We start from the raw sequence: 24,890 nt of genomic DNA on the forward strand, positions 1-24,890 counted from the left end.
ATTTCAAGTCAAACATAGCGGACTTTTTTTGCGCGAGTTTTGTGTTTTTGCTTTGTTTGAATTTATATTTCAATTTTTGCTTCGTAATCGAAACAACTCACACGTAGTCAAATGGACTTTGACAATGCAAAAGAAAATATACAGCCGTTGGCAACTGGCCGGAACGCTAGCCTGCTGCAAGCCTCGCTTTGCCAGGACGCTTCACAGGAATTGTTGGTGCAACGTAAGCAGTTAGAGGACAATATTCGCCAATACAATGGCGACGATCCTCTGGAGCCTTGGTACGCCTACATTTGTTGGATTGAACAAAGCTACCCGGCAGGCGGCAGCGGTTCCGGTCTTTTGAAAGTGATGCACAAGTGTCTAACAGGCTTCGAGAAGAACGAGCGTTATAAGCAGGATCGGCGCTTCATTAGGCTATTTATTAAATTCGTAAGTAATATATTTGTATATGATTGCAAAAATGTGGGCTAATTTAATTATTTTACAGATGGAGAAGCAGGAGGATCAAATCGAGTGCTACCAGCAAATGTATAATAATGGAATAGGCACAATGGTAGCGGATTTCTATATTGCTTGGGCCTATAGTTACGATTTGAGCGGTAATTTTCGTAAGGCTGACGAAATATTTCGTCTGGGAATATCTTGTAGGGCCGAGCCGCTGGAGGATTTGAAGGAGGCGCATCAGCATTTCGGGTTCACAGTGGGGCAGCGCCTCCTATACACCGCAGGGGACGAGGCTGAGGCAGTGGCGCAGGAGCTGAATGAACGTCGCTTGGCACTGCAGTCGCTGCAGGGTCAGCGGCGCAAGAATACCGTGACCGTTGGCAGCATTCGTACGGGCGCAGCAGTAAAGAGCCATATGCCAGGAGTTGTGCAAAATGATGGTCCCAGCACGAGTCGCGTCCGCAATGTGGGTCGCCAGGTTGAGGTATTTAACGATGAGAATGCTGATGTCAATAATGCTCCCACTGCTGCTGGGAATGAGGATCAAGCAGCCGCTGAAGAGAAGTTTACTTTGCGCTCTATAATAGATGCTGCGCGTCATCAGGAGAATCTCAAGGAGCCTGGTCCTTGGAACAAGGCTCATGGTAAGGGGCATAAACATGGAGAGTTGTTCTCAAGCGGCGCTCACAACGATTTGGCCTTCAAAATACATGTGGACGAGAACGCTTTGCCGCCCATAACAAACTACGAACGCAACTTCGACAAACCGTTCAAGTATCCGCCTAATTTTGTGGCGAAGAATCGCCCCCAAGCGCCTTGGATAACGCCCGTAACCATCGAGGATGGGTCGACCAACAAAGAGCTGCCGCGGTACAACATATGTGCCCTCTATCCGCGTCCCAACATGGAACTATCGCTGGAAGAGTATCGTGCATACTGCTTTCTTAAGCGACGCGATCCACAGGCTCCGTTTGTAGTGCGCAACGATCAATGGTGGGGGACAGGAGCAAAATATGGTCTTCGTCGTTATCCAAACTTTGCCACAGCTTCAAAACCGCAAACTCTCGATAGCTCTGACAAATACTGGAAGCCGGATATCGTGAAGGGCGTGCAAACGCCCCTCAGTAAGCTGTACAACGATGATGTGCAGCAGGAGTATCAACTGGAGGAAATTCTGGCCGCAAAGTGGCGCGATAGACGTAATTTAACCGTCTGTGGTCCCATGGATATGGAAGAAACAATTTGCCTGCCTGTTGAGCAAATGCCAAGACGCAAGAGTTTCTTTCCAACAATTGGTCCGCAAAGTGCTAGAAAATCTTTGGCAGTAATTGGTCGTATGCCCAGAGTGTCTATGGTGCGGGAGGAGGAGGGTGCAGAGTCTGCAGCTGAAGCGAGCCAACCCAGTGCCGCAATTGCAGCAATTGGTACAAAACCGAAAACAAATAACTTTGACGAATCTGCAGAGAAACCGAAAACTGTAGGCATCTCTACAAGGAATGAAGAATCTGCACCGCAAGCAGAAGCAGTTAGTAGTCCATTGGATAACTTTGTAGTTCCAGCATTGCCGGCAGCGTTTACAAAAAAAGAAATAAATCAGGATGATTTTACCCCAAAAACTGAAACAGCAAAGCCCGAAACTCTAAGGAACTCTACAAAAAATGAAGAATCTGCACCGAAAGCAAAATCAATTAGTCCCCCGGTGGATAACTTTGTAATGCCGGCATTGCCGCCATCGTCTACGAAAATAGAAATATATGAAGATGATTGTACCCCACCCGCTGCTTCCTCCAAGCCAGTTTCGACGGCCTTTTTCGATTCTGATGAAACTTGTTCCACGCAAATGTTTAATGTGTTCTTAAAAACGCATGCGGTAAGCACGCCCAAGATGGCGCAAAAGCAGGCCCCACCACGTCAATTTGGAACTGTACTTAAGGAGCTTACTCCGCCGCCGCCACCTGAACCACTGACCGCTGACGATGTCTCGCCAGTTGTTGGTGGCGAAGCTCTGTCGCCATTATTGCGCAAGCAGCTCTCTACGATTCTGGAGACATCGGAGCATGCGGCCCAAAGCTCAGGCGCCACTACCAAGTCATCTAACGCCTCCACCTCATCAGCCTCCAACACTGCGGCCACTCTAACCAACAAATCGGAAGTGACAAGGACTGCATGTACTCCTGGGCCCATGCGACTGCAGCGCGGGGCGTCTTCGGATGTATCGGTGCTTGAAAATGAGGCTGTGGCTGTGCCTGTTGGTAACTTTACCCGCCTGGAGGCCTGGGAAGCCAATGTTCCAAGTACGCCTCTCATGAAATCGCTTCGATTCCAGGAAGACAAAACTGAAACAGTCCCCAAGCCATTTGTGCGCTTTCAGGAGGACAAAACCGAGACGTTGCCTAAACTTCCGTCAACGGAAGTGATAGCGAATGCATCAAAGTTGATGCTACAAACATCAGCGTTGACGCCACCGGTGCCTATTGATAACGATGACGATTTGTGCGATTTTTTTTGCAAGTCGCCGCCAAAAGCGAAGCCGTTTACTTCGCCTCTGGCTCCAGTTAATGCCAAGCGCATTTGCGATCAACGAACCCCTGATTTTCATGGCAGTTCCTTTAAGTCTTCCCAGGATAGGGTCAAGAATTCCTTTGCCATGTTCGAGGATGAAATGTGCGCACTTTCAGCGCCGAAATCGAGCGGTGTAAGCGATAAGGCAAACACAAAAAGTGTAGCTGATGCGCCCAGCGTATGTCTCGATAAATTGGGAAACTCCTTTATGTCCGACTTGTCGTTTGTGCCCGAAACGCAGCCGCCTGCGGCTCTTCCCACTGTTGGTTCTCAACCGACAACGTTGGAAAAACAATTTGAAATATTTTTGGATGAGACCATTCCCGAAACAGCAGCGAAAGGTTCAAGCAAGAAAACTTGTACATTGCCCGAGGCACAACAGTCATTGAACGAGGCACCACACCGCACCCCACCTCGTATTCCCAGCGTCCAGGACAAGGAAAATTATATGATCAAAAAAAGCTTTCCAGCTATGGAAAAACAAGACACCCACTTAACGGCCACATTTCTCAAAGACTGTTCGGAACTTGGAATATTCCCACCTGTGGAGACGCACATTAATAGCTCCAACAGCCAGAAGACTGCTAAAAATGTTGCCGGCAATTCTTCGCTTAAATTCCTGAATGATTCGTTATTAAAATTCGAACAATCGCCCAATCCTCCAGTGGTCGCAAACACATCTCCAAATGATTTTTTCGAGTTAAATGCGGCCACAGAAATGTTCGCGACTAACATAAGCATGATCAAGAATTCCACGCTCCTTTCGTCTGAGTCAGGCAAGCGCAGTGAGTCTCCTAATTTGGAATCGCTCTCAATATCTGATAAGTCTAAGAACGAAGTATGCGTCCCTTCAGTTCCGCAATTAAGTGTCTGCAATGATAAAACAGGAGCGGGAGCTGTTGTGCCCAGCAGTAGAGGCGAGCAGTTGGCCAAATCCTTAATGGCTGACTTGTCGTTTGTACCTGAAACTCAGGTAGCTGCAGAGTTGCCCGGAAAAGTTACTTCAGTCGCAAAGCATCAGAAACAGATTGAAATCTTCCTTGATGAGACCATGCCCGAAATGCCGCCTCCGCCGCCAGCTAAATGTCCCAGCTTCGAGTTAAGCTGCACGCTGCCTGAAACTCAAGAACCTGTGGTTGCGGCATCGAGTGCTTTACCCCGCATTGCCATCATTCAGGATATGGCGAACAGTTTTCAAAAGCAGCAACCAGTCGTGGAAAATGAGTTGGGCATAGCTTCATCCTCCGCAAACTCTCGACTGGCTTCCCCAAAAATGGCCCCCACACAGCCGACTATCGGATGCGCTGACGCCGAAAACGATATGAGCATTTATTATAGAACCACACCGCTCTCGCCCAAACCTTCGCATCATTCCTGGCACGAATCAAATTTCGATACACAAACCAACCAAAAGTTTGTCCATCCCAAGATCAATGTAGATCTTTCAGAGCTCAATTGCACGCTGGCAAGCGATAATGTGAATCCGTTCAATGTGGATCTCATCAACTCTCTCCTGGACTCCATAGAGTTTTCCATGTACATCGAAACGTTGCCCACTTGCCAGCTGGTTGGTCATGTAAAACGACTGCATCCCCAATCCCCCGTCAGCGTGCATAATCTGATGTTCGACGTCGTTAAGATGATTGGCAAGGGCGCCTATGGATCGGTGTTTAGGTGAATTATCCCATATCCATAAAGACCCCTTTATTGCACTAATTTTCAGTTTTATTTAGAAACATTTTTTGTATAATCAGATTTATTTATTTATTTATTATACATTTTTATTTACAGTGGCAAGGATGCTCAAACGGGTAGAAAAGTGGCACTAAAACAGGAACGTCCTCCCAACTACTGGGAGTATTACGTGTGTCTTGAGGTGCATAGTCGCCTCACTAGCGAGAAAATGGTAAGCTAAACCTAATTGATACAAAATTGCTTAATTGTATTGCTTATTTGTATTTTGATCTTCTAGATGCACGCCTACATGCACATCGACTATGCTCTGGTGGGTAACAACAGCAGCATTTTCATATCTGATCTATCGGATTATGGCTCACTGATCACCGTCTGTAATAAGATTAAGAAGCATACGGGAAAAAATGTCGACGAATATGTAGTAATGCATTTAAGCTGTCAACTTCTGGACATTATCGATCATTTGCATGCTATGGGCATTATTCACGCCGATATTAAGGCAGACAACTTTTTGTTGATGAAACCGTAAGTAAAAATTCACACTCATATACCCGAATTTTCACCGTCGCGTAGTTAAATGATTTGCTAAGTCTGCTTACGTCCGAAATATTCAGATAACTTTTAATTTCTATTGAAAAAGATTGTCATTTAAAACATAAAAAGCTCAGATGAGAAAAATAACTTCTTAGTCTTTAAATAATGAAGATATTTCGCTATTAGTATAAAACAAAATAAAAATAAGTGTCAGGAAAATATTCTATTTTAAAGACTAATTATGATGTCTTTAAACAACTAAATTGGATCTGTTTCAAGAAAAATGCCATTGGAAAACGTAAAGACGTTTTAAGTTCTGTCTAAGTGTTCGAACCTAATGATTTGAAGACAGTGTAAGAAACAGTTGCCTTTCGAAAACTATTGCTATAAGGATGGTATTTCTCTATTCGTAATATTATCTTTTAAGATATTTAGCTGTTAGAAATTTGTAATATTAATAGCTGTATCTTTATCGCATTCCCAGTTATGTTAACATGTTTTGAATTTTCTTTCTGTTTACAGTTTGGCCATAGAACCCAATGAAATAAGTTTACAGTTAATCGACTTTGGTGTGGCCATCGATACAAAGCTATTTCCGCCAAACCAGACCTTCACCTACGTACACAACGAAGACGCCTTCAAGTGTATAGAGATGCGAACGGATCGTCCCTGGACATATCAATTGGACCTGTTTGGTCTGGTGGGTGTAATGCATGTGCTCCTCTTCGGTCGTTATATGGAGGTGGTCCAACGCCCGCCCATGAACGTTTGGATGCCGAAGACTCAGTTGCCACGCTACCTAAATCGACAAGTTTGGGATTCTGTTTTTCGCACGCTATTGAATGTGCGTGATTGTCGCTCCATGCCCGATTTGCAGGAGTTACGCACTCAGCTAAAATCGGCGCTGGCAGAAAAGGATAAATTTGTTGCCGAGGCCATATCGAAATTCAATAAGATACTGAAAATGTAATTAGAGACACATTTAGTGGCTTCATTTAAATGCAACTATTGGAAATACTATAATTTATTTTATTGCCTTTGCAATCAAATTTAGGTTTAAAGGTAATTTGTTGATGGATTAATTTGTTGCCGAGGCCATATCCAAAATCAATAAGATATTTGAATGTAATTATACTTAGAACTGATTTGATTCTATATTTTGTACTAATTGGTTTTGCATTTAAATAAAATGGAAACGCTGGGATCTATTAGGTAGGAATGCTACCTTTAACAGAAAATTGGCACGCAAATTTTCCGAAATGGCAGGCAGACACAGAAACCACAACGGAACTCTTTGTGAGTTATTTTCAAAATTGCTTGCGGTCGCTTAACCCCTTTTAACCATCCAGCCCCGTACAAGTGCTCTATAAACAAAATAATTTCAACCCAATTAAGCGGTTTCACGTAAATGTTACAATGCCGCGCTATCTGGCCTGTGGCAGTCGAATGCAGTGCCTCCATAAGAGACCTTTATACGAGTATGAGACACACACATACAGACACGTACACACAAACACATTTGCATACACAAAGTGCGGCAAATGCGATGCAATTTTTGGTTAAATCAAATAATTTGTGTAACACAGCACGGTGGCTGGCATACTTATGTGGGCGTGGCACACCAATTGCATTTTAGCAACATTTTATTGCATCGAAGCCGTCATTGCTGTCGAGGTTGACCGCACTATATAGGCCTCCGATTTGGATTCGGGCATTGTCGCTGCAGTTGTTGTTGCTATTGTTGTTGGTACTGTTGCATTTGTCGTTGGCTTTTTTGTGGCGGCTAAAAACGTACGGCCGGCCATACAAACCAAGGCCAATTGGCCAGCTTCCATGCGTGCATGAGTGTCTGCGTGTGTGTGTGTGTGTGTGTGTGTGTGTGTGTGTGTGTGTACGGACGGGCGCATATGCACAGCATATAAATCAAAGTCAAAACAGCTCGACATGATTCACAAATGATCAAAACAGACGAGCGCCCAACCGCCATTTGAAAGTCTTATAAATCAAATAGTTCGCACAACGTTCCAGCTGCGAAAAATGGCTGCTCTGCCCATGGCATATGATTCGCCTGCCGACTCATGCGGTTGACTTTTTGACTCTGACTTTCAAAATTTTGGCGCTGTGTTTGTCAAGCATTCTGACTAACGTGCTGCTGTTTTGGAATTGGCGGAAAATTTGCGAAATGTAATGTCTGGTATCGTTAATGGAGGGCATAACGGTGGCTTAGTGATTTGATTTTTGAGTGAAGCAGACATGTTTTGAATTCCCAATTGTTTGTATTCGTACGTAAGTGTAGCTTAAATTACAACTAAACCAGGCGACTGAAAATTAGCTTATAGAAACTGAAAACAAAATTTGCATTCGACCATTACCACAAATTATTCAAACACGAACCGATAAGTGTCTTCTTTTTCGCGTATTAATCAAATGGATTATATTTTGAAAATTGGGGTTCACATCACTAAAAATCAATAAAAATGTATTAAAAGACAGTTCAAGCATATTTAAATGTTTTCTTTCAAAAAGTATAAAAATTGAACGAAAATACGTTATTTTTGGTTTATTTTTACGTTTTGCTTCCCATGAGAGAATTGCAATTTCAAATAAATTTAACACCAAGTACCTTTAAAACAAACTAACAGAACACTTAATTTGAAAATTTCCTAAATTGGATAAAGCATGGCGAATAGTACGATTGAGACATATATAAAGTCCTTTTTGAAAACGTATTGAAAAATAACTGCAATCGCCCAAAAACATTTAACAACAATGGTTCAGCAATTTTTAATAATCGTGGCCAGTTCCGTAAATAGTATTTCATTGTTTATTCATATCTGTGTGAAAGGGAGAGTCCATAACTTGCCAACATTTGAAAATTTGAGTCATTAAATAAGTATTTTATAGCTTCATGTCCGTTTAAAAATAGAAGCGGATTAAAAAATTTTACCACATTTTGGCTTCGTTTTTATACTTTAATGCATCCATCTGCTAGCACTCATATGTATGTACGACTATATGCATATAGATTAGGCAATTGTTGTGGTTTTATTTTACGGTTTAAGACACACACAAGCGTACTTGCAGTGCAGCGGTGGTCGAGCAGTCGTGTCTCATATGGGCACACATGATTTATGCAAATTGAAAATGACCTTAGACCATGCCACACGTACACGCACACACACATGAACATACAGAGCCATTTACCACGTTACATGGACCAAGTTGTATGTAAAACTGTAGGGAGGTGGGGTATTATCGCCTGGCGTTGACTTGATTGTGGCAGCTGTTTGCCGCTTATGTAGCTTCTGTTACTTTTTCCACAGCTTACCAACATCATGCTAAGCAAAACCTTTTTAGGTTTATGCCGCACACGGATACTGCTGCTGCTGCGTTTTTGTTATTTGCTGTTGCTGTTGTTGTCATTTTTGTTGGATGCATGCATTTTGCATCATAACTTATTTTAGCGCCATTATTTCATGAAACTCACATTTATTTTACAGCATAGCAAAAACTAAGCTCTCTTCCCTTTCCCCCACTCAATTCAGCAGCTGCTTGCACTTCTCAAAAAAAGTCCTAAAGTATCTACATAAATATTTTATGTATGTATGTGCCACGAATTTTATGAAAAATGAGAGCTTGTTTATTGTTTTTCTAAAAGCTGTGAGAGTGCGATATTAATGGAGCCACTTTATTGAATTATGCGTAACAGTAATTGATTAAATGTGTTATATTTTAAGACATAAATGTCAGAAAAATCTAAGATCTTGCACGATGACGGAGAACCAATTAATTTTAAGGCTTAAAACATAATTCTAATGCAAATAATTTAAAATAAAAAGTTATGCATTCGACATCTGCAGCGTTTTTCAATTTGGTAGCTACATTAGATTCGAAATTTAAAAATGTTCGTAAAAGCTGGTATAAAACTAGACATAAAAGAACAGATCGAAAAAATAAAATTAAAACAGAAGTGCAAAACATAAAACAAAAATACTAATTAAAAGTTCGTAAACATAAAATTCCTTGCAAATATTCGATTGTCAACTGATTTTGAGTTAAATTCTATTTTATTTATTATATTTATTTATTTTGTCTATAAGCATTTTTTGTGAATTTCCGATTAGTTTGAAGTGTCTGGATTTAGTTTTCAATTTAATATAAAACACCCCAGCAGAAATTAGTTAATTTAATATTTGAATGCAACGAAAATTGAATAAAGTGCGTGCGTGATCTGGCAACGCTAGCCGTCAGCTGCTTTTTACTGATAAGCGTTTTGTAGTTCTGAATACATGTGTGGTGTGGTTGGGTGCGCCGCGTCGTGCTGTGCGTTGCTGTAGTGATATTAACATTCCAAATTTTCTGCTGATAATCTATCCCTAAACGTAACATTGTACAAAGGGCGATCAACATGGAAGTAACAGAGTTGGAAGTGAACAAGACTATGCCATTAGGTAAGTAGATCGGCAGGTCATGAAGAACTAATAAATTGATGTACATTATCATTACTTTTAGACTCGTCTATGCTCGTTTGTAATTTTTCGCTCCGGCAGGTGGAGGAAATCGCTTTAAGCATCGCCAATCGTTGCAAGGTGACGGGCATTAATGAGATATCGTGGGCTCTTAAGGCTCTGACGCTAACGGATCTAACAACGCTTGCTGGAGATGACACCGCTTCGAATGTGCGCCGCCTTTGCTTGCGTGCCGTTTATCCTTTCGAGCCGGAGTTTTTTGACAAGTACTTCGAGCGTGGCCTCATTGGCACAATCCACACTGCCGCCGTTTGTGTTTATCCGGCACGTGTTAAAAACGCATATGAGGCCCTGAAGCAGTTCGATAAGTTAGACACTGTTGCCATTGCAGCTGTGGCCACGGGCTTTCCCACTGGCCAATACGGACTACAGACGCGTCTTCAGGAAATAAGCCACGCTATACTGGCGGGTGCCACTGAAATCGACATTGTGATCAATCGCCAATTGGTGTTAGTGGGCGACTGGGAGGGGCTCTATAACGAGGTGGTGCTCATGCGCAGCGCCTGCGGTACACGTGCCCACCTGAAGACTATTCTGGCCGTTGGCGAGCTTGGAACTATGGAGAATGTGAGTACATTACGAATAGAGGTCTCTACTGTAAGCATCGAAAGACCAACAGTTCTAATTATGTTAAATTTGTCTTGTTTTTTGTCCGTCTTTAGAACTGGTTTTTGGACGAAAAAAACAAAAAATTTAAATGCTAAACAAGCTTTTTGTACATCACTTTTTAAAACGGCTAATTTGTTTCATTATAATTTAAGGTCTATAAGGCCTCCATGGTCTGCATGATGGCTGGCGCCGATTTTATCAAAACATCGACTGGAAAAGAAGTAGTCAATGCCACTTTGCCTACAGGCTTGGTCATGATTTATGCCATACAGGAGTTCAATCGTCGAACTTGCCGAATTGTAGGCTTCAAGCCAGCTGGTGGTGTGAGAACGGTGCGTGACGCGTTCGCCTGGATGACTCTGGTTATGGAAACCCTGGGCATGGAATGGCTGAAACCCGCACGGTTTCGCTTTGGCGCTTCGGGGCTGCTCGATGATATCGAACGTGTGGTGCGCGAAGGCATAGCGAAGATTAAGGACACAGAGGACGGCGATGAAGAGGAGGGTCTCGAGGAAGACGCACAAAGCAAAGGCGATGTCTAGGAGAACGTGACAACTATTTACATATTTGTATATATATAGATGCGCACAATTTATGCCTTATTTTTAAACCCTAATAAGTGAATTTATAGTAAATTTTTGTGTCATAATATATTTTTGTATGTAATAAAATAAAACAACAATAAAATTTAAAAAATAATGAAACAAGGTTCCCACAGCAATGTTCTTGCGTTGAATAAAACGATATCCCGGACAAAGCGAAGCCAAAAAAAATAAAAAATTAATTTACCCAGAAAATCGTACTACTATATCGTATTTTATATTAAATTCATAATTTTATTAAACGCATAGACGACTTTAATTTTCTACAGTCAAATGAATTGTTAAGAGAATTATATATTAAAGTGCCGGAAGATGATTCTGAAACTTCAATAGTCAGAATTGTTAAAAAATTTGACAGAACAAGAAAATACGTATATCTCATTAATGTATTGTCTTTTTTGTGACGCGCAGAGCTCTTGCCTAAAACCCCCCAAAATGTTAATTTTGCCACGAGTTTAATGAAAAAAACGTTGTACACGTAAAATTAAGTACTCAGATAAATAGATAAAAATACCTGAGCTTCACTGAATCGGCAAGCTCAGAGAGAAAGACAAATATCATGTTCATTGTAGAGGCAGGTGTGCGGACAATGGCCAATTTATAATTTCTAGAGAAGAAGGAATGAAGAGTGGAAAAGGCGTAAAGCATAATTGCGAAGGTTGGGATACTTATTTTGCTTTTACCTTTTATTTAATAAATCAAAAATAAGTTCGCGGTTTAACGTCTACAGCATACAAGTTTTGAATTTGGGTGAGCAGGTGCTTGTGTGTAGGTGTGTAACTGGTCCGAAGCTATTGCTCGCTTAATTATCTCAAGCTAGATGTTATAGCAACTGTGAGAACGGCATCTATACGCTTGTCACAACTTTAGCAATCGACTTGGTCTTAGACGTATTTGAACTTTTGAAACGTGTGGAGGTGCGGCAGACTGAGAAGCTGTTTCTCGCGAATTATCTTGTTGTGTTTACAAATGTTTTATGTATTAATAATAAAAGTTTTGAGATGATAAGCTCCGATACGCCGCCGAAAGGTAGACTTTGCAGTGATTTTTTTTTAACATAGTCGTGAAAGATAAATTATTTATATATATGCAATAAAGAAAGTGCTCTTTTATTTAATAAGCAATGTGGATTTTGTGTATATAAAATTGGATTAAATTAATTAGGGAAATATGGTTTAGCGCAATATTCAAAATTGGAGCGAAATAAATGTTATATGAATGCGTTTCAAACCAAAGTGAACTTAATTGTGTGACCTCATAAACATTTAATCAATACTTGAACAGTTTATTGAATAAACTTTACTTACCTATTATTATAATGGACAATACGGTTTATCAGTTCCCTATAGTGTGTTTATATAATCGTGAATAAATGATAGGCATCGCTCAATAAAAAACAAAATCAAAATCCGTCACAGATCAAAAACTATTTGATATACAGAAATAAACCTAGTTATCTGCATTTGCGTTATGTGATCAGAAGAAACGCAAAGTGTGTTTACGGTTTGGATAAGACAATTCAATGATATACTTGTACCTTACATACATCGCAAAAAAGTGGCTATTGAGTAGAAAGTATATTATTGGACATAAAAAGAATTATGATTATCTAGTGGAAGTAAATATCTTTCTGTTCTAGGGCATCTATGTAGGGTACACCAATAATATGACAAATGTTATCTAATCCTATTGTTTTTTATTTTTTATTATGAAAAGGGCCGGCCCTAGGCATACGGCACCTGCAGGCATTGCTCCTTTTTATCTGCATCATAGTCAATTATATCGCGCGTTTGAATGTCAGTGTGATTGTCGTGGCGATGACGGATGCAGCGAGCACCAATCCAGATTTTCCAGTACGTGCCTGGTAAGTCAGCGTCCGTAATAGGTTTTAATCTGAGATCTTTTGCAGGAATACGATTGGACAGAGGCGCAGAAGTCCTATATACTGTCCAGCTTTTATTGGGGCTATATTTTCACCCAATTTCCTGCTGGATTGTTGTGTAAACGATATGGGGTCAAAACCATTCTATTTATACCAACTTTTGCTACGGCCCTGTTCAGTGCTATTACTCCCTACTCTATAACATCTGGGGGCGGTTGGCAGGCATTCTGTGTCTTGCGCGTGATCCAAGGAGTTTTTCAGGGCCTAATCTTCCCCTGCATTCATGAGCACATCGCTAAGTGGTCCCCACCAGCTGAACGAAATCGTCTGGGTGTTTTCACTTACAGTGGCGCTGATTGCGGTATGGTGTTGGCCAACGCCATAACAGGGCTCATTGCCCACAGCTCCTTGGGCTGGCCAGGCATCTCGTACGTCTCAGCAGCATTGTGTGCATTTTGGTGCTTGCTTTGGTTTCTCCTTGGATCCAATAATGCGCCTGAATCACGTTTGATTAGCGCCAAGGAGCAGACGTATATTGAGAGTTCCATGCAGCGTGCAGATGGATTCCACGAACGGAAAATTCCCATTCCATGGCGTGCTATTTGGACATCAAAGCCATTTTTGGCTTTGCTTCTCGTACGCTGTGCGGACGGTTGGTCGAGTTCCACAATGCAGCAGCAGACGCCCTCGTATCTGCATGGCGTTCTCAATATGGACATAAAGAGCAATGCTCTCTACTCAGCACTACCATATCTAGCCATGTGGTTCACGTCTTATGTGTACCTAGCATTTGCCGATTTGGTCATGGCTCGTCAGTGGATGTCCCGAAATACATTGCACAAGTCCATTAACAGTTTGTCCCTTTGGGGTCCCGCAGTAGCGCTCATTGGAATCGGTTTTCTTGACAAGAGTCAGGAGAGTCTGGCCATTGCTCTGATGACCATTTCTGCTGCTTTAAATGCTGGCGCTGGCCTCGGCAGTATACTCCCCATCATTGATATGTCGCCAAATCACTCTGGAATTCTTATGGCCATTTCCAATGGCATAGCAAATTTATTTCCGCTAATCACGCCCCTTGTGGTGGGACTAATCGTGACCGATACGGTAAGGAAGTTCAATTATTACGAGTGTTTAAAAGAAAGAAAGGAATTCTTAAAAATAATGCTCATTAGCAATTTAAAACTTTTATTTAGTAATTTGTATTGAATTGATTAACTTCACGCTATTAAATACAATTTTCATCACCACCAACAAATATGTGCAAATGTTGGCGAAGTTCTACGACAATTTTTGTGCCAGGTTTGAATTATTATTATTATTTTTTAGCTGAAATAATGTGGCAAGGTATGCCGATTCTCTCTTGTTATCTTGTTATTGCAAGGGCAACAACATTTCTGTCAATTTGACAAGCCGAATTAACAATTCAAAAGTGTGTTCCTAACAAAAAATATTAAATTTAGCTGTCGCCCTGCTAACCAGTTTAATTATTAATTATAATACCCCAAATATTTATAGGCTCTTTAAAAATAAAGTTGATAGGCTACCTAACTGCTTAAATAAGAAAATATTTATAATTTCCAAGAAAAAAAGAGTTTAAAAAGTCTCAAGTTACACTTTTTATTTAATATTATGCTATTTACGCAGTTAAGCAAACTCTCACGATTATCCATAGTGTGTCCGAAATGACATACAGAACGAGTTAAAAATTCAGTTCTAGTTCTAATACCCCAAAATTCTCAAATAGAATATGCAATTGCCTATGCAAGTTGGATTAATTCAGTGATGAAAACATAAAACGCTTTAACAATAGTATCTAAATTGCTTGTAATAACGAATTTATTGTTGTTGCAGAGCGACCGAAGCCTGTGGCAAATTGTATTTACAACAGCAGCCATTATCTTCTTTTTGGGCAACTTGGTCTATATAATTTGGGGCTCCACGGATAAACAAGACTGGGATGCAGCGGACTTTCTTCAGTTCCCTCATGACGAATGCTTAAAAAATGAGAAAAAGGGGAAGAAGAGCAGCAGCAACAATGACGACGTGATTAGCTACCACTAGAGTTAACAATTAAGAGTCACTCGAGCAAATGGCAGGAGCGAACTGCTTAAATATGCAATGCGGCGTATACGCAATGTGATGCCCAAAATTCGGTTACGCGTTTATTAAATGAATTTCCAACATTTTTTTGTGGTCTATTTTAATTAAAAATTCTTGAAACGTTTCTGCGCGTGTATTTTAATTTCTTGTTTGCGCGCCTTCTCTTCGCAACGCAATTTAATCGAAAATTCTTACTATTTCTTTGAATGAATTCATTTTCTATCTCGCCTAAATTTCCATGCACAGGAACAGTAACGGGACACAGTGGCCCTATCTGAATTATTTACGATGCGAAAATGGACTCGATGTTGTGAAGATTTGGAACCGCATTGGAAATTGGAAAGTTTGTTGGTACAACGAATAAAGTCCGAGTTGGAACTTATCTACAATTAAGAAGAAGTGTTTAGAAATAAACAACAAATCATGTGTTTATAAAATTAAATTTTTGAGATGATTAATGAGATGACTAATTTATGTAAAGTAGTACATACTTAAGTAAAAAATGTATATTATAAGCAACTGATATAATAAAACTATGATTTTTATAAAAATATGCTAATAAGTCTTTTTAAATGAAAAGTAAAGAAATTGTAATACCCTTTTAATATTCACGATTTCCATATTTTTATTATGTACTTTTAAAAATAAAGTAATTGATAAGTCCAAATGCTCACTTAGAAATCAAAATTTATATTTTTAGATTCAAATTAAATAATCAAATAGAAGAAGACAGAGATTTGCAGGTGCTGTGATCAAATTTTGGTTTGTTCAAACTAGTTTTGCCCACAGTTCGACGGCAGACAAGGCAACAAGCCATACGGCCGGCAACGTTAGTCGGTCAACAAAAAGCAACGGACAACTGAAAAAAAGGAAAAAAAATACAGAAAGTTTCCACACAAATCAGAAAAATGGACACTTGGCGGAATTTATGCACGAACGCGTGCGCACAGTACGTCGCATTGCCATTCACCAGGCCGAGGCTGTTGAATTGTTTGCGCTGTGGGCCCAGGCTTGGTCACGGAGAGGTGGGGGCGGGCTGGAAATGAGAAGCAGCTTGGCGGTTACAGAACAAGTGGCATGCTGCTGCGTTTGAATTTGGACGCAGACACAGCAAAAAGAAAATGTTTTTCAATTAAAAGAGCTGCGGCGCGCACAAATTCATTTGGATTGGCTGTCGCGACTCGTGACCACTTATGGATGTCGTACGCTGCGGTACGTACAGTCCATGATGCGAGAGATGCCCTTAGCCACAAGTCCAATAAGTCACCGATGTCAAAAATGCAATCATATGTTATAGCGGCTAACATTGTTCTGGCATGTGTTCCAGAAATTGTAATTATTTCTATTGCCTTTCATCTTTGAGGAGTAGCAAGCAAATAGAAATAGATATTTCATAATAATTGTTGGAATACCTAACAAAGATACATTTTTAAATATACGTTTGTGAAGTACCTAAGGGTACGCCACAGCAGCAAAAGTCTTGATAATAAGGAATTAATTTAGGCTAGAGTTTTCTTTTTTCTTTTTTCTTTTTCAAAACAACAATTTTCTTTTCATTGGAAATAATTTTGCTATATAGGGCATCCTCTTTAACGGAGGGTCTATCTTCATTTCTTTATTCATCAATTTAGGGCGAAGGAAAGAAATAAAAATAATAAATATATTATATTGTATATATATAGTATATCTGTCCGTCTGGCGCATGATGAATCGTCATCGCGGCCATCTAAGCGTATCGGGCAACAAGACTTCAACTTGTCCGATGCAAATACTGATTTGTTGAATTCAGCGGACTTGCAATAACATAGCAATGCTTTCGAAAGTGGTCATCAGTCGTTACCACAAAAAAAGGCTTCTATCGTGGCTCTAACTTCCACGACGATCCAGTAATAATAGGTTCATTTACTATCAGAATTCTTGCTAGCTTAGTACGAAGGGCAGTTAAGATATGTTTCCATTAATTCCATCGGGAGAATTTTCGTTCGAATACTAATATGGTTGAGGTCCAAAGTAGAAGTAATATTTATTACATTGCCTCGTTGATTAGTTTAAATAATGTCAATATTAAGAGATTTATAAATTTTGTTTTTATTATTATTATTTTTTATTTGATGACTTACGTAAATGATTACCATGTACAGGTAACTTTTCACATTTCTTTAAAATGTACGCCTCTTTAAATGGGTGCTAAAAAATGGGTGTTTCAACGTATAAATTGTAATACTTAAGTATACGCTAGAGTACTTCGATATTACATACAAATTTATTACGTATTATATAGTAGTCGGTTTATTTTAAGAAATATATAGAGTAGTGACATCAGCCCAAAAGAGCGCAAATTGTAATCTGAAGTGTAAAAAGAAAAAAATAATAACTAACCAATAACTAACATTCTTCAGTCACTTTGATATTTTGGAAAATATAATATTTGTTGATTATGACGTTTTATTTCGGCTAGATTTTTACACTACTACAAGTATATGTAAGATTGCTTTATACTGCTGAATACTGGAAAAGTGCGGTGTATTCTGTGCATAATTCATTTCGTCCGATCGAATTTGAATATATTCTTTTTTTTTTATAGAGCACCTTTTTGTATAGTTGACTGAAAACATTGTATGATGCAAAGTTTTTTCACTGCCAAAACCGTATGGTTTATTGCTTCTAAATAATAGCGCGTATAATTGTGGTCATAACTGCTGCATAAAGATATATAGTTTATGAACGGCTTTGTTTGACCAGACATTCAGACGTGTTTCAGAAATTGAGGCGCGTGTATGTTAGAGTTACTAATGCTGATGAAGTGATATTGTGACCTGGCACTATAAGCTAAGAAATATTAACAAATCGGACAAAAATATATAAGCGGGTCGTCTTTGTGTTTATTTTGAATGGTGAATAAGAGGTATAATGCTTTATAGCGTAAGCAAGTTCGACTACGTGCAAATTTTGTAAAATTTTCTATAAACTGATATCACAGGGCAAAATGATTTGCAAATATTATTAGTTAGATTAGATTAAAAAAATGTGAGGGAATCATTTTCGCATTGTAAACATTTTGAATTTTAATAACGCGCTTAATTTTTTATCGCCCATGAGTTAAAATTGTACAACCACCAAATCGATAGTGCACAGACAAAGAAATTTATTTTCTATTAATAAGAAATCATTTTAAGCTACTAGTTTTATCTGCCCTTACTGTATTTTACAAAAACTTACTTTGTCGAGCTGGTTTCAGTTTTGAATTAAAGGGGAAAATAAATTTGTGTTCTTGCGAAAGGTATTTCTTAATCACACACATGCACCAAAATAAAAAAAAATCCCCAAAAGTATGCTGCACTTTATTTTAAAGTTCCATTTCCAAACGGAAAGATCATTTGAGTTTTTTCAGTCACAATATATAATAATAAAATGCTCGTTTTCGTAGTGCAACGGCTTAAGATATATGTATTTTATACGGAATGTTTTTACGAAATCTTGCAGGCATTGTTTTTGCTCACTCGCATTATTATTAAAGAGGTAGCTTGTTCGATTATTAGCGTTTCCATTGTGGTAAGCTGAAGGCACTAATCCGGATTATTCTCCGTTCTCTTGGAAAAATACGACCAAAGTAAGGCTGTCGTGCTAGCTAAGTGCCTTATATAAGCTGTATGCCACAAACAATTCTTCATTGTTCACAATAGGTCCAATGCATTTATTTACTAGTCTTTCAAAAAAGTGAAACGTTTCAAAATAATTAAATATATATATGAATATATTGATGCTGCATATGTCGCTATTCAATTTGAACGTTATGGGTTTGGTTTTGAGCTTAAAGTATAATTACACGCCACTGCTAAATTAGCGTTCTCGTAACAGAGATGCAATCATTTTTTGCACATTGAAATATTTATTGTATACTGACAGAGAGAATTACAAAAAAATGATACCTGTTTTATATTGTTTGTTTATTTGCATTGCAAGTGCAATAATTGAAGTCAGTATCATAGTTTTTATAGGGCTATAGCTTCCCGGCTAGAGAAAAACCTTATCAGATTTGATATGTGCGAAGTAGCATTGGTTATCGTGCGCCGAGCCAACAAATGGAAATAAATGAGCGACTAATTGTGGCCATAATCGCAATATCTACATACTATACATACGTTTATGATCGGCTTTGCTTCAGCCAGACGCTCAGACGTATTTTAGAAATTGACACGCGTGGATGTGTGCGCGGCTACTGATGAGACTAAAATCCGGTGTTGTGTGCTTCAAAATATACTCGTACATATTTTATAAAGCGACAAAAAAGTTATATATGTACCTTTCTATGAGATAATTTGTGTGTGATTAGAATGACGGTTAAAACAGAACAGAAAGGTGAATATTTCATTGATAAAAAGCGATATATAAGCCCGATTATTCGAGTCTTATTTAAGTATGCTATGAATATGGGAATTTTGGGTCATATATGCTCAAATATATTCACAGGAAGTTGATAGTGTGCCAAATATTTAAAGCCAATATTAAAATCACTTTTCCGATTAGATAAAATACAAATGTGTTACCTAACCGGAATGATTGCTGGTCTTAAGTCGGGAGCAGTTTGATTGCATCGCAAATGTCAAAATCTCTAATCATTCCACTCAATCAATTATTTTTATCGCCGAAGATTTGGAGTGGGTGCAACAAATTGCTCGGCCTTTGCGTCAAGATTATTGAACTGGTCGAGTAATAAACATAAAATATAATTTATTCTTTTAACATTTCGAAACATGTTTATTCATTGTTGTATACTTTTATTGCATTCGCCATTACGAACTCTGAATCAGATATAGATATGCAATTGGTTTTGAACAGAGATTTTAATGAAAAGTTTGGTTAAAAATAGCAAATAGCAGGCGTAAATAATTAAATGCTCTAAGTTAAACAGGTTTTTGTCGAATTTAAATTTGCAAGCTTCTGTTTTCACTTTTGTAATATCATGCAAATTTCGAAGAGTATTGTTTGTTAAACATTCCAATGCGTAGCTCGGGTAAGCTTTCTTCGATCGATGGTAGAGAGCGAGTAGATATATACATAAAAAATGCATGCAAATGGTTTCAAAAATCCAGATTTGGTTTTGTGCCGAGATATATATATTTATATGTAATACGTACCTATCTATTTTTACGAAATCTTCTAGGGCCCATCATTGGCATCCGTCACTTACAGGCACTGCTTCTTTTCATTTGCATAAATGTTAATTATGTGGCCCGATTGAATGCCAGCGTTTCGGTTGTGGCTATGACCAATGCCGATACCACTAACCCAGATTTTCCGGTAAGTTTCTGATAAGCTGAACGTAACTACAAGTATATGGTTTAATAGTATAACTTTTACAGGAATATGACTGGACGGAGGCGCAGAAGTCGTATATCCTGTCTAGCTTCTATTGGGGCTATCTGGTCTTGCAGTTTCCCTCTGGATTTCTATGCAGACGCTACGGTGCCAAAATCATACTTCTAATACCCACACTTGGCACGGCTGTGCTCAGTGCAATCACACCCATCTGTATTACATCTGGTGGAGGTTGGCAGGCCTACTGTGCTATTCGCGTACTGCAGGGTGTTTTCCAGGGGCTCATATTTCCCTGCATCCACGAGCATCTGGCGAAATGGTCACCACCGGCGGAACGCAATCGTCTTGGCATATTCGCCTATTCGGGCTCCGACTGTGGCACTGTTATGGCTATGGGAGTTACGGGAATCATTGCCAATGGCTCTATGGGCTGGCCAGGCATCTCTTATGTGTCGGCGGGAATGTGTGGCGTTTGGTGTTTGCTGTGGGTGCTGCTTGGGTCCAACAGTGCGCCTGTTTCTCGATTGATTGGTGACAAAGAGCGGGAATACATCGAGCTGTCATTGCAAAGGAATGAGGGCTTCCACGAACATAAAATTCCAATACCTTGGCGTGCCATTTGGACATCCGCTCCATTCTATGCGCTTTTGGTGGTACGATGTGCCCAGGGCTGGGCTAATTCAACAATGCAGCTGCAGACGCCTTCCTATATGCACGGAGTTCTCGAGATGGACATTAAGAGTAATGCGCTCTACTCCGCTCTCCCGTTCGTGGCCATGTGGTGCATGTCGTATGTGTATTTGGCATTTGCCGATATCGCCATGGCTCGCCATTGGATGCCACTAACTACGTTGCGCAAGTCCATCAATACGGTTGCCTTTTGGGGACCTGCAGCTGCCCTCATTGGCATCGGTTTTCTCGACAAAAGTCAGACGAGTCTGGCCATCGCTTTGATGACAATCAATGCAGGTCTCAATGCGGGTTCGGGCATTGGAAGCATACTCACCATAATTGATATGTCGCCCAACCATTCTGGAATGCTAATGGCTATTATCAATGGCTTAGCCAACATTTTTCCACTGGTGGCGCCGCTGCTCGTAGGCGTGATTGTGACTGATACGGTAAGGTTTTTACTGCTGTCCTACAATATTTTAAGTCAATCTGATAAGTATTTGGGATAAGATAAGAGCGGAATTAAGGGAGTGAAACATAGAGGTATGTAAGATGATGCCGCGAAAAAGGGAATTAGTTGGAATTAGTTGCTTTAAACTGCGGATAAGGGGGATAATTGAGCTCTTATATTAAGTTTGAAACACGAATGTTGGCGGTCTTTTTAGTGAATTAGAACGGGATTGTGCTTGTAAATCTATCTTGCAATTTAAACCTATTTTATCATAATTTGTATATATGTACATTAATTTTATAATCTCTGTCATATTTTTCAGAGCGACCGTAGTCAATGGCAAATCGTGTTTGGTTTAACAGCCATTATTTTCTTTTTTGGAAACTTGGTGTACCTCATTTGGGGCACCACTGACCAGCAGCCTTGGAATGCTGCCGACTTTCTGCAGCCAAGTGATGCAGAGTGCATCGAAAAAGAGCAAACTAAGGCCAATATCGTGCATAATGGCGATGCATTGGCATTGAGCGAGAAGCCAGAATAAAAATTCAATGAGCTGTGTTAAGTATTTCTAAGTACAAATTAATGGAATACCCTCATAACTAAGAATATTTGAATATTTGTATGAATAAATATAGTACATATAAGATGGTTGTTATTGCCCAAATGCAGTAATAATCGCACCAATTTGCATTTATGATATTTATTTGGGAGTGTTTTATAGCCTTACTACATGACGTATGGCCTCACTAAAATATACAAGCATGTACTTGTGTAATGCAAGTTTAATGATGCTTTTACTCAATGGTTATGTGTGCTTAAAATAGCCAAACATTGCATCAATTATAACATGGGAGCAATTGCAAATTGGTGGTTTTAGTTTCTATCGATCGAGCTTATATATAATTATTATTTGTGTGCACTTTGATATTTGAATTTCAGTTTATTGTTATGAGGTAACAATAGGATGAAATACGGCCAGAGCTAGAATTTGCAGCGAACAGCAAGGTAGGAGGAGAGACACCGTCTGCCAGTCAGTCAGTCAGTCAGTCAGTCAGTCTGTCAGTCAGTCGTTCACATGGAAACTTCATTGTAAAGGACCACAGCACGGCCTGAAGCAGCCTTGGTTGCTTCAATGTGTGGGCTTTCAACCGCTGCAAGTGAAGTCAGGAACAGGCAGTGCGGCAGTGTTGCTTTAAATTAAATTTATGCCACAGCTGCTGCGAACATTGTGCCGCATTTCCAATCGAGAAGCCCTTAACCAACCACCGCGTGAGACAATAGTTGGACATTAACAGGCACAAAAGAGAGGCATGCCACATGCTATGCTTCCCCGCTATTCTCGTCATGCACAATAACTCAATGTCATGTGACAGCAATTTCGGCTGCCTTCTGCATACGATCGCAGCGTCCTCATCTTTGGGCCAGTTCTGAGTTGCTCTCGCTTAATTAATATTGCATAAATGCAAGCGCTGGGGCCTTTGACTTCATCTTCTGTCCCCCATTGTCTGTCTGTCTGCCTGCTGCATGCGAGCGTTATTCATGGCGGCATTTCTTTTCGTGATAATGCAATTTTTATCGCGCATAATGAGTCTTGTGTGAAAGCGCACATACATACTATACTTGTATAGCCAGGAACACGTGTGTAAAGATTAAATATGTGTCTTCCGTACGCCCGCTTCCATGCACTGCTTACGAGCGTTGGTGGTCAATTGTCAGATCAAGTGCGAATATGCCAGTATATTGAGTGCGTAGCTTCAGTTTTTAACCCGAATTCGTGTTGATGAAATACATTTAAAAGAATAAATGAAATCGATTTTCAGAAGCGCCTCGTGACCCGTTTAAAAATTATTAACGATGCTATTACATTTTTGGTGACTATTGTACTTTTTATAGCCTTTGTGTTCATATAGACAGAGAGACGGGCGCACATTTTCGTGTGTATTAAGAATATACATATGTACATATACTTTGTGGGAATAGAAGGGTACGAGGCATTGATATTAATACTATAATTTTCATTACGAAAACAAAAGAAAGAAAGAATTGGACGAGTTGGAACTCCCATCAAAATTTGTATGCAGCTTTCATTTTGTCATAGCTCTCATTGTGTTACACCTGTCTTTAATGCCCAATAAAATAAAAAGTTGATTAGCAATTGAAAATGTATGTGATTTACAAAAAATTTGAATCGGCTTGAATGGATAAATGGTTTGATGGATTAATGTATGTATTTTCATATGTAAAGGACATTTTTAAGATCTACACAGCCCTTGATATGCGCGTAGATATCTGCACGGAAGTTCTGGTACAGGGGGACAAATAAAATGCACTCTAAATTCCATCAATATGTCATTATTTCAACTTCTCCCACAATATACCTTTGTCAGTTATTACAGCCACACCCATTAACTATTGTTGATATTTTTTCTCAAGATATTTTCGAGCTCTTAACATTAAAAAATCTTCTGTTTATTTTTATTAATTTTTTATTAGATGTGAGACCATTCTTGGAGAATTTTTAAAACTGCAAGTAATTTTTGAATAATTTTTTGTTCCTCCACTTGAATTTCTAAGCATCTAAAAACCTTGAGACGGAAAGTTAATATGCCATTCTTAAATGTTTTGAAATGCAATTCGTTGTATTAAATTTTTCATATGCACTTGCATTACAATAATCAATGCTGTCGCTCTCGACAACTGACCTAGTTTTAGAATTCGCATTCGTACACTAACTACTATATAGTATAAGCTTTAAATGAATGAGTGGAGCTCAGGACGGGCGGAAAGAGAGAATTGAGCGAGAAAGCGAATCTTTTTGTTGAATTGTCAACTTGGCAGACTTTCCCTAAAACAAGCGAAGGTGCAAAGTGCTTCGGCAGGCCAACAAATGCAGTGCTGGCGGTTGTGTTGGGAACATTTTTAGAATTCATTGAATTTTAAAACATACATAACAATAAAGCACTCAAGATTTTGCCATGTGCTGCCTGCTACGCCTGCCGTGCAGACAAATGTAAGCCAAACGTAGCCATACGAATGTAGATAAGTATACATGTATGTACGAGTATGTGGTATATAGTACATGTATGTGAATCAGTTTGTGCTTATTGTATGGGTGTGTTCTTGCTGGTCCCTGTTGATTGTGTGTGCGTGTGTGTGTGTGTGCTTTCATGCAAGCAAGCATGAAATTTGTGCAAGTCTTCAGCGCTCGCTTTTTCGCTAAAAGGAAAATCACATTTGTAATGAATTGCAGCTGTTGAATAGACTTTGCCTCATGCATTTCATTCCTACTTGCAACAGCATCTGCAATATAACAACAACAACAGCAGCAACAACAACAGCACCAATGGCAACCATCCTCAAAATTGTTGCGCGAAAATAAACGTTTGCCACCACAGATTTGCAATTCATTGGCATATGCCAACCGTTTACTTGTGTGTTCAAAGCTTGTCAAGCTGTGCAGCATTTTGTGTTACAAATTTTCACGCCAA

At 39.5% G+C, this 24,890-nt stretch overlaps 4 protein-coding genes across 4 annotated transcripts; all 4 read left to right on the forward strand.

The window, feature by feature from the left end:
* Window positions 1–33: 33 nt before the first annotated feature.
* On the forward strand, window positions 34–6,368 carry LOC115633730. Its single transcript, XM_030531200.1, has 5 exons — window positions 34–432; window positions 491–4,683; window positions 4,801–4,915; window positions 4,982–5,229; window positions 5,761–6,368. The coding sequence occupies exons 1-5, from the start codon at window positions 112–114 to the stop codon at window positions 6,206–6,208; spliced, it is 5,325 nt and encodes a 1,774-aa protein (XP_030387060.1). The 5' UTR covers window positions 34–111; the 3' UTR covers window positions 6,209–6,368.
* Window positions 6,369–9,440: 3,072 nt separating this feature from the next.
* LOC115631299 (deoxyribose-phosphate aldolase) lies at window positions 9,441–11,084 on the forward strand. Its single transcript, XM_030528017.1, has 3 exons — window positions 9,441–9,689; window positions 9,751–10,334; window positions 10,529–11,084. The coding sequence occupies exons 1-3, from the start codon at window positions 9,647–9,649 to the stop codon at window positions 10,916–10,918; spliced, it is 1,017 nt and encodes a 338-aa protein (XP_030383877.1). The 5' UTR covers window positions 9,441–9,646; the 3' UTR covers window positions 10,919–11,084.
* An 817-nt stretch (window positions 11,085–11,901) lies between these two features.
* LOC115629212 (putative inorganic phosphate cotransporter) lies at window positions 11,902–15,084 on the forward strand. The gene is made up of 4 exons (XM_030525617.1): window positions 11,902–12,007; window positions 12,695–12,831; window positions 12,888–13,964; window positions 14,712–15,084. The coding sequence occupies exons 1-4, from the start codon at window positions 11,980–11,982 to the stop codon at window positions 14,919–14,921; spliced, it is 1,452 nt and encodes a 483-aa protein (XP_030381477.1). The 5' UTR covers window positions 11,902–11,979; the 3' UTR covers window positions 14,922–15,084.
* A 4,101-nt stretch (window positions 15,085–19,185) lies between these two features.
* LOC115632423 (putative inorganic phosphate cotransporter) lies at window positions 19,186–22,086 on the forward strand. The gene is made up of 4 exons (XM_030529567.1): window positions 19,186–19,319; window positions 20,125–20,261; window positions 20,324–21,400; window positions 21,725–22,086. The coding sequence occupies exons 1-4, from the start codon at window positions 19,295–19,297 to the stop codon at window positions 21,941–21,943; spliced, it is 1,458 nt and encodes a 485-aa protein (XP_030385427.1). The 5' UTR covers window positions 19,186–19,294; the 3' UTR covers window positions 21,944–22,086.
* The last annotated feature ends 2,804 nt before the right edge of the window (window positions 22,087–24,890 follow it).

This window comes from Scaptodrosophila lebanonensis, unplaced genomic scaffold, assembly GCF_003285725.1.
Source record: "Scaptodrosophila lebanonensis strain 11010-0011.00,11010-0021.00 unplaced genomic scaffold, SlebRS2 tig00000001-arrow-pilon, whole genome shotgun sequence".
NCBI classification, from domain to species: domain Eukaryota; kingdom Metazoa; phylum Arthropoda; class Insecta; order Diptera; family Drosophilidae; genus Scaptodrosophila; species Scaptodrosophila lebanonensis.

Bases quoted from the DNA above. Each gene is read 5' to 3' on its own strand.
- LOC115633730 (XM_030531200.1), top strand. From the start codon at position 112: ATGGACTTTGACAATGCAAAAGAAAATATACAGCCGTTGGCAACTGGC. The intron at 4,684-4,800 runs GTGAATTATCCC...TTTTATTTACAG, and splicing joins GCCTATGGATCGGTGTTTAG to TGGCAAGGATGCTCAAACGG. The intron at 4,916-4,981 runs GTAAGCTAAACC...TTGATCTTCTAG, and splicing joins GCCTCACTAGCGAGAAAATG to ATGCACGCCTACATGCACAT.
- LOC115631299 (XM_030528017.1), top strand. From the start codon at position 9,647: ATGGAAGTAACAGAGTTGGAAGTGAACAAGACTATGCCATTAG. The intron at 9,690-9,750 runs GTAAGTAGATCG...CATTACTTTTAG, and splicing joins GAACAAGACTATGCCATTAG to ACTCGTCTATGCTCGTTTGT. The intron at 10,335-10,528 runs GTGAGTACATTA...TTATAATTTAAG, and splicing joins AGCTTGGAACTATGGAGAAT to GTCTATAAGGCCTCCATGGT.
- LOC115629212 (XM_030525617.1), top strand. From the start codon at position 11,980: ATGATAAGCTCCGATACGCCGCCGAAAG. The intron at 12,008-12,694 runs GTAGACTTTGCA...TATTATGAAAAG, and splicing joins CTCCGATACGCCGCCGAAAG to GGCCGGCCCTAGGCATACGG. The intron at 13,965-14,711 runs GTAAGGAAGTTC...TTGTTGTTGCAG, and splicing joins GACTAATCGTGACCGATACG to AGCGACCGAAGCCTGTGGCA.
- LOC115632423 (XM_030529567.1), top strand. From the start codon at position 19,295: ATGACGGTTAAAACAGAACAGAAAG. The intron at 19,320-20,124 runs GTGAATATTTCA...GAAATCTTCTAG, and splicing joins GGTTAAAACAGAACAGAAAG to GGCCCATCATTGGCATCCGT. The intron at 21,401-21,724 runs GTAAGGTTTTTA...CATATTTTTCAG, and splicing joins GCGTGATTGTGACTGATACG to AGCGACCGTAGTCAATGGCA.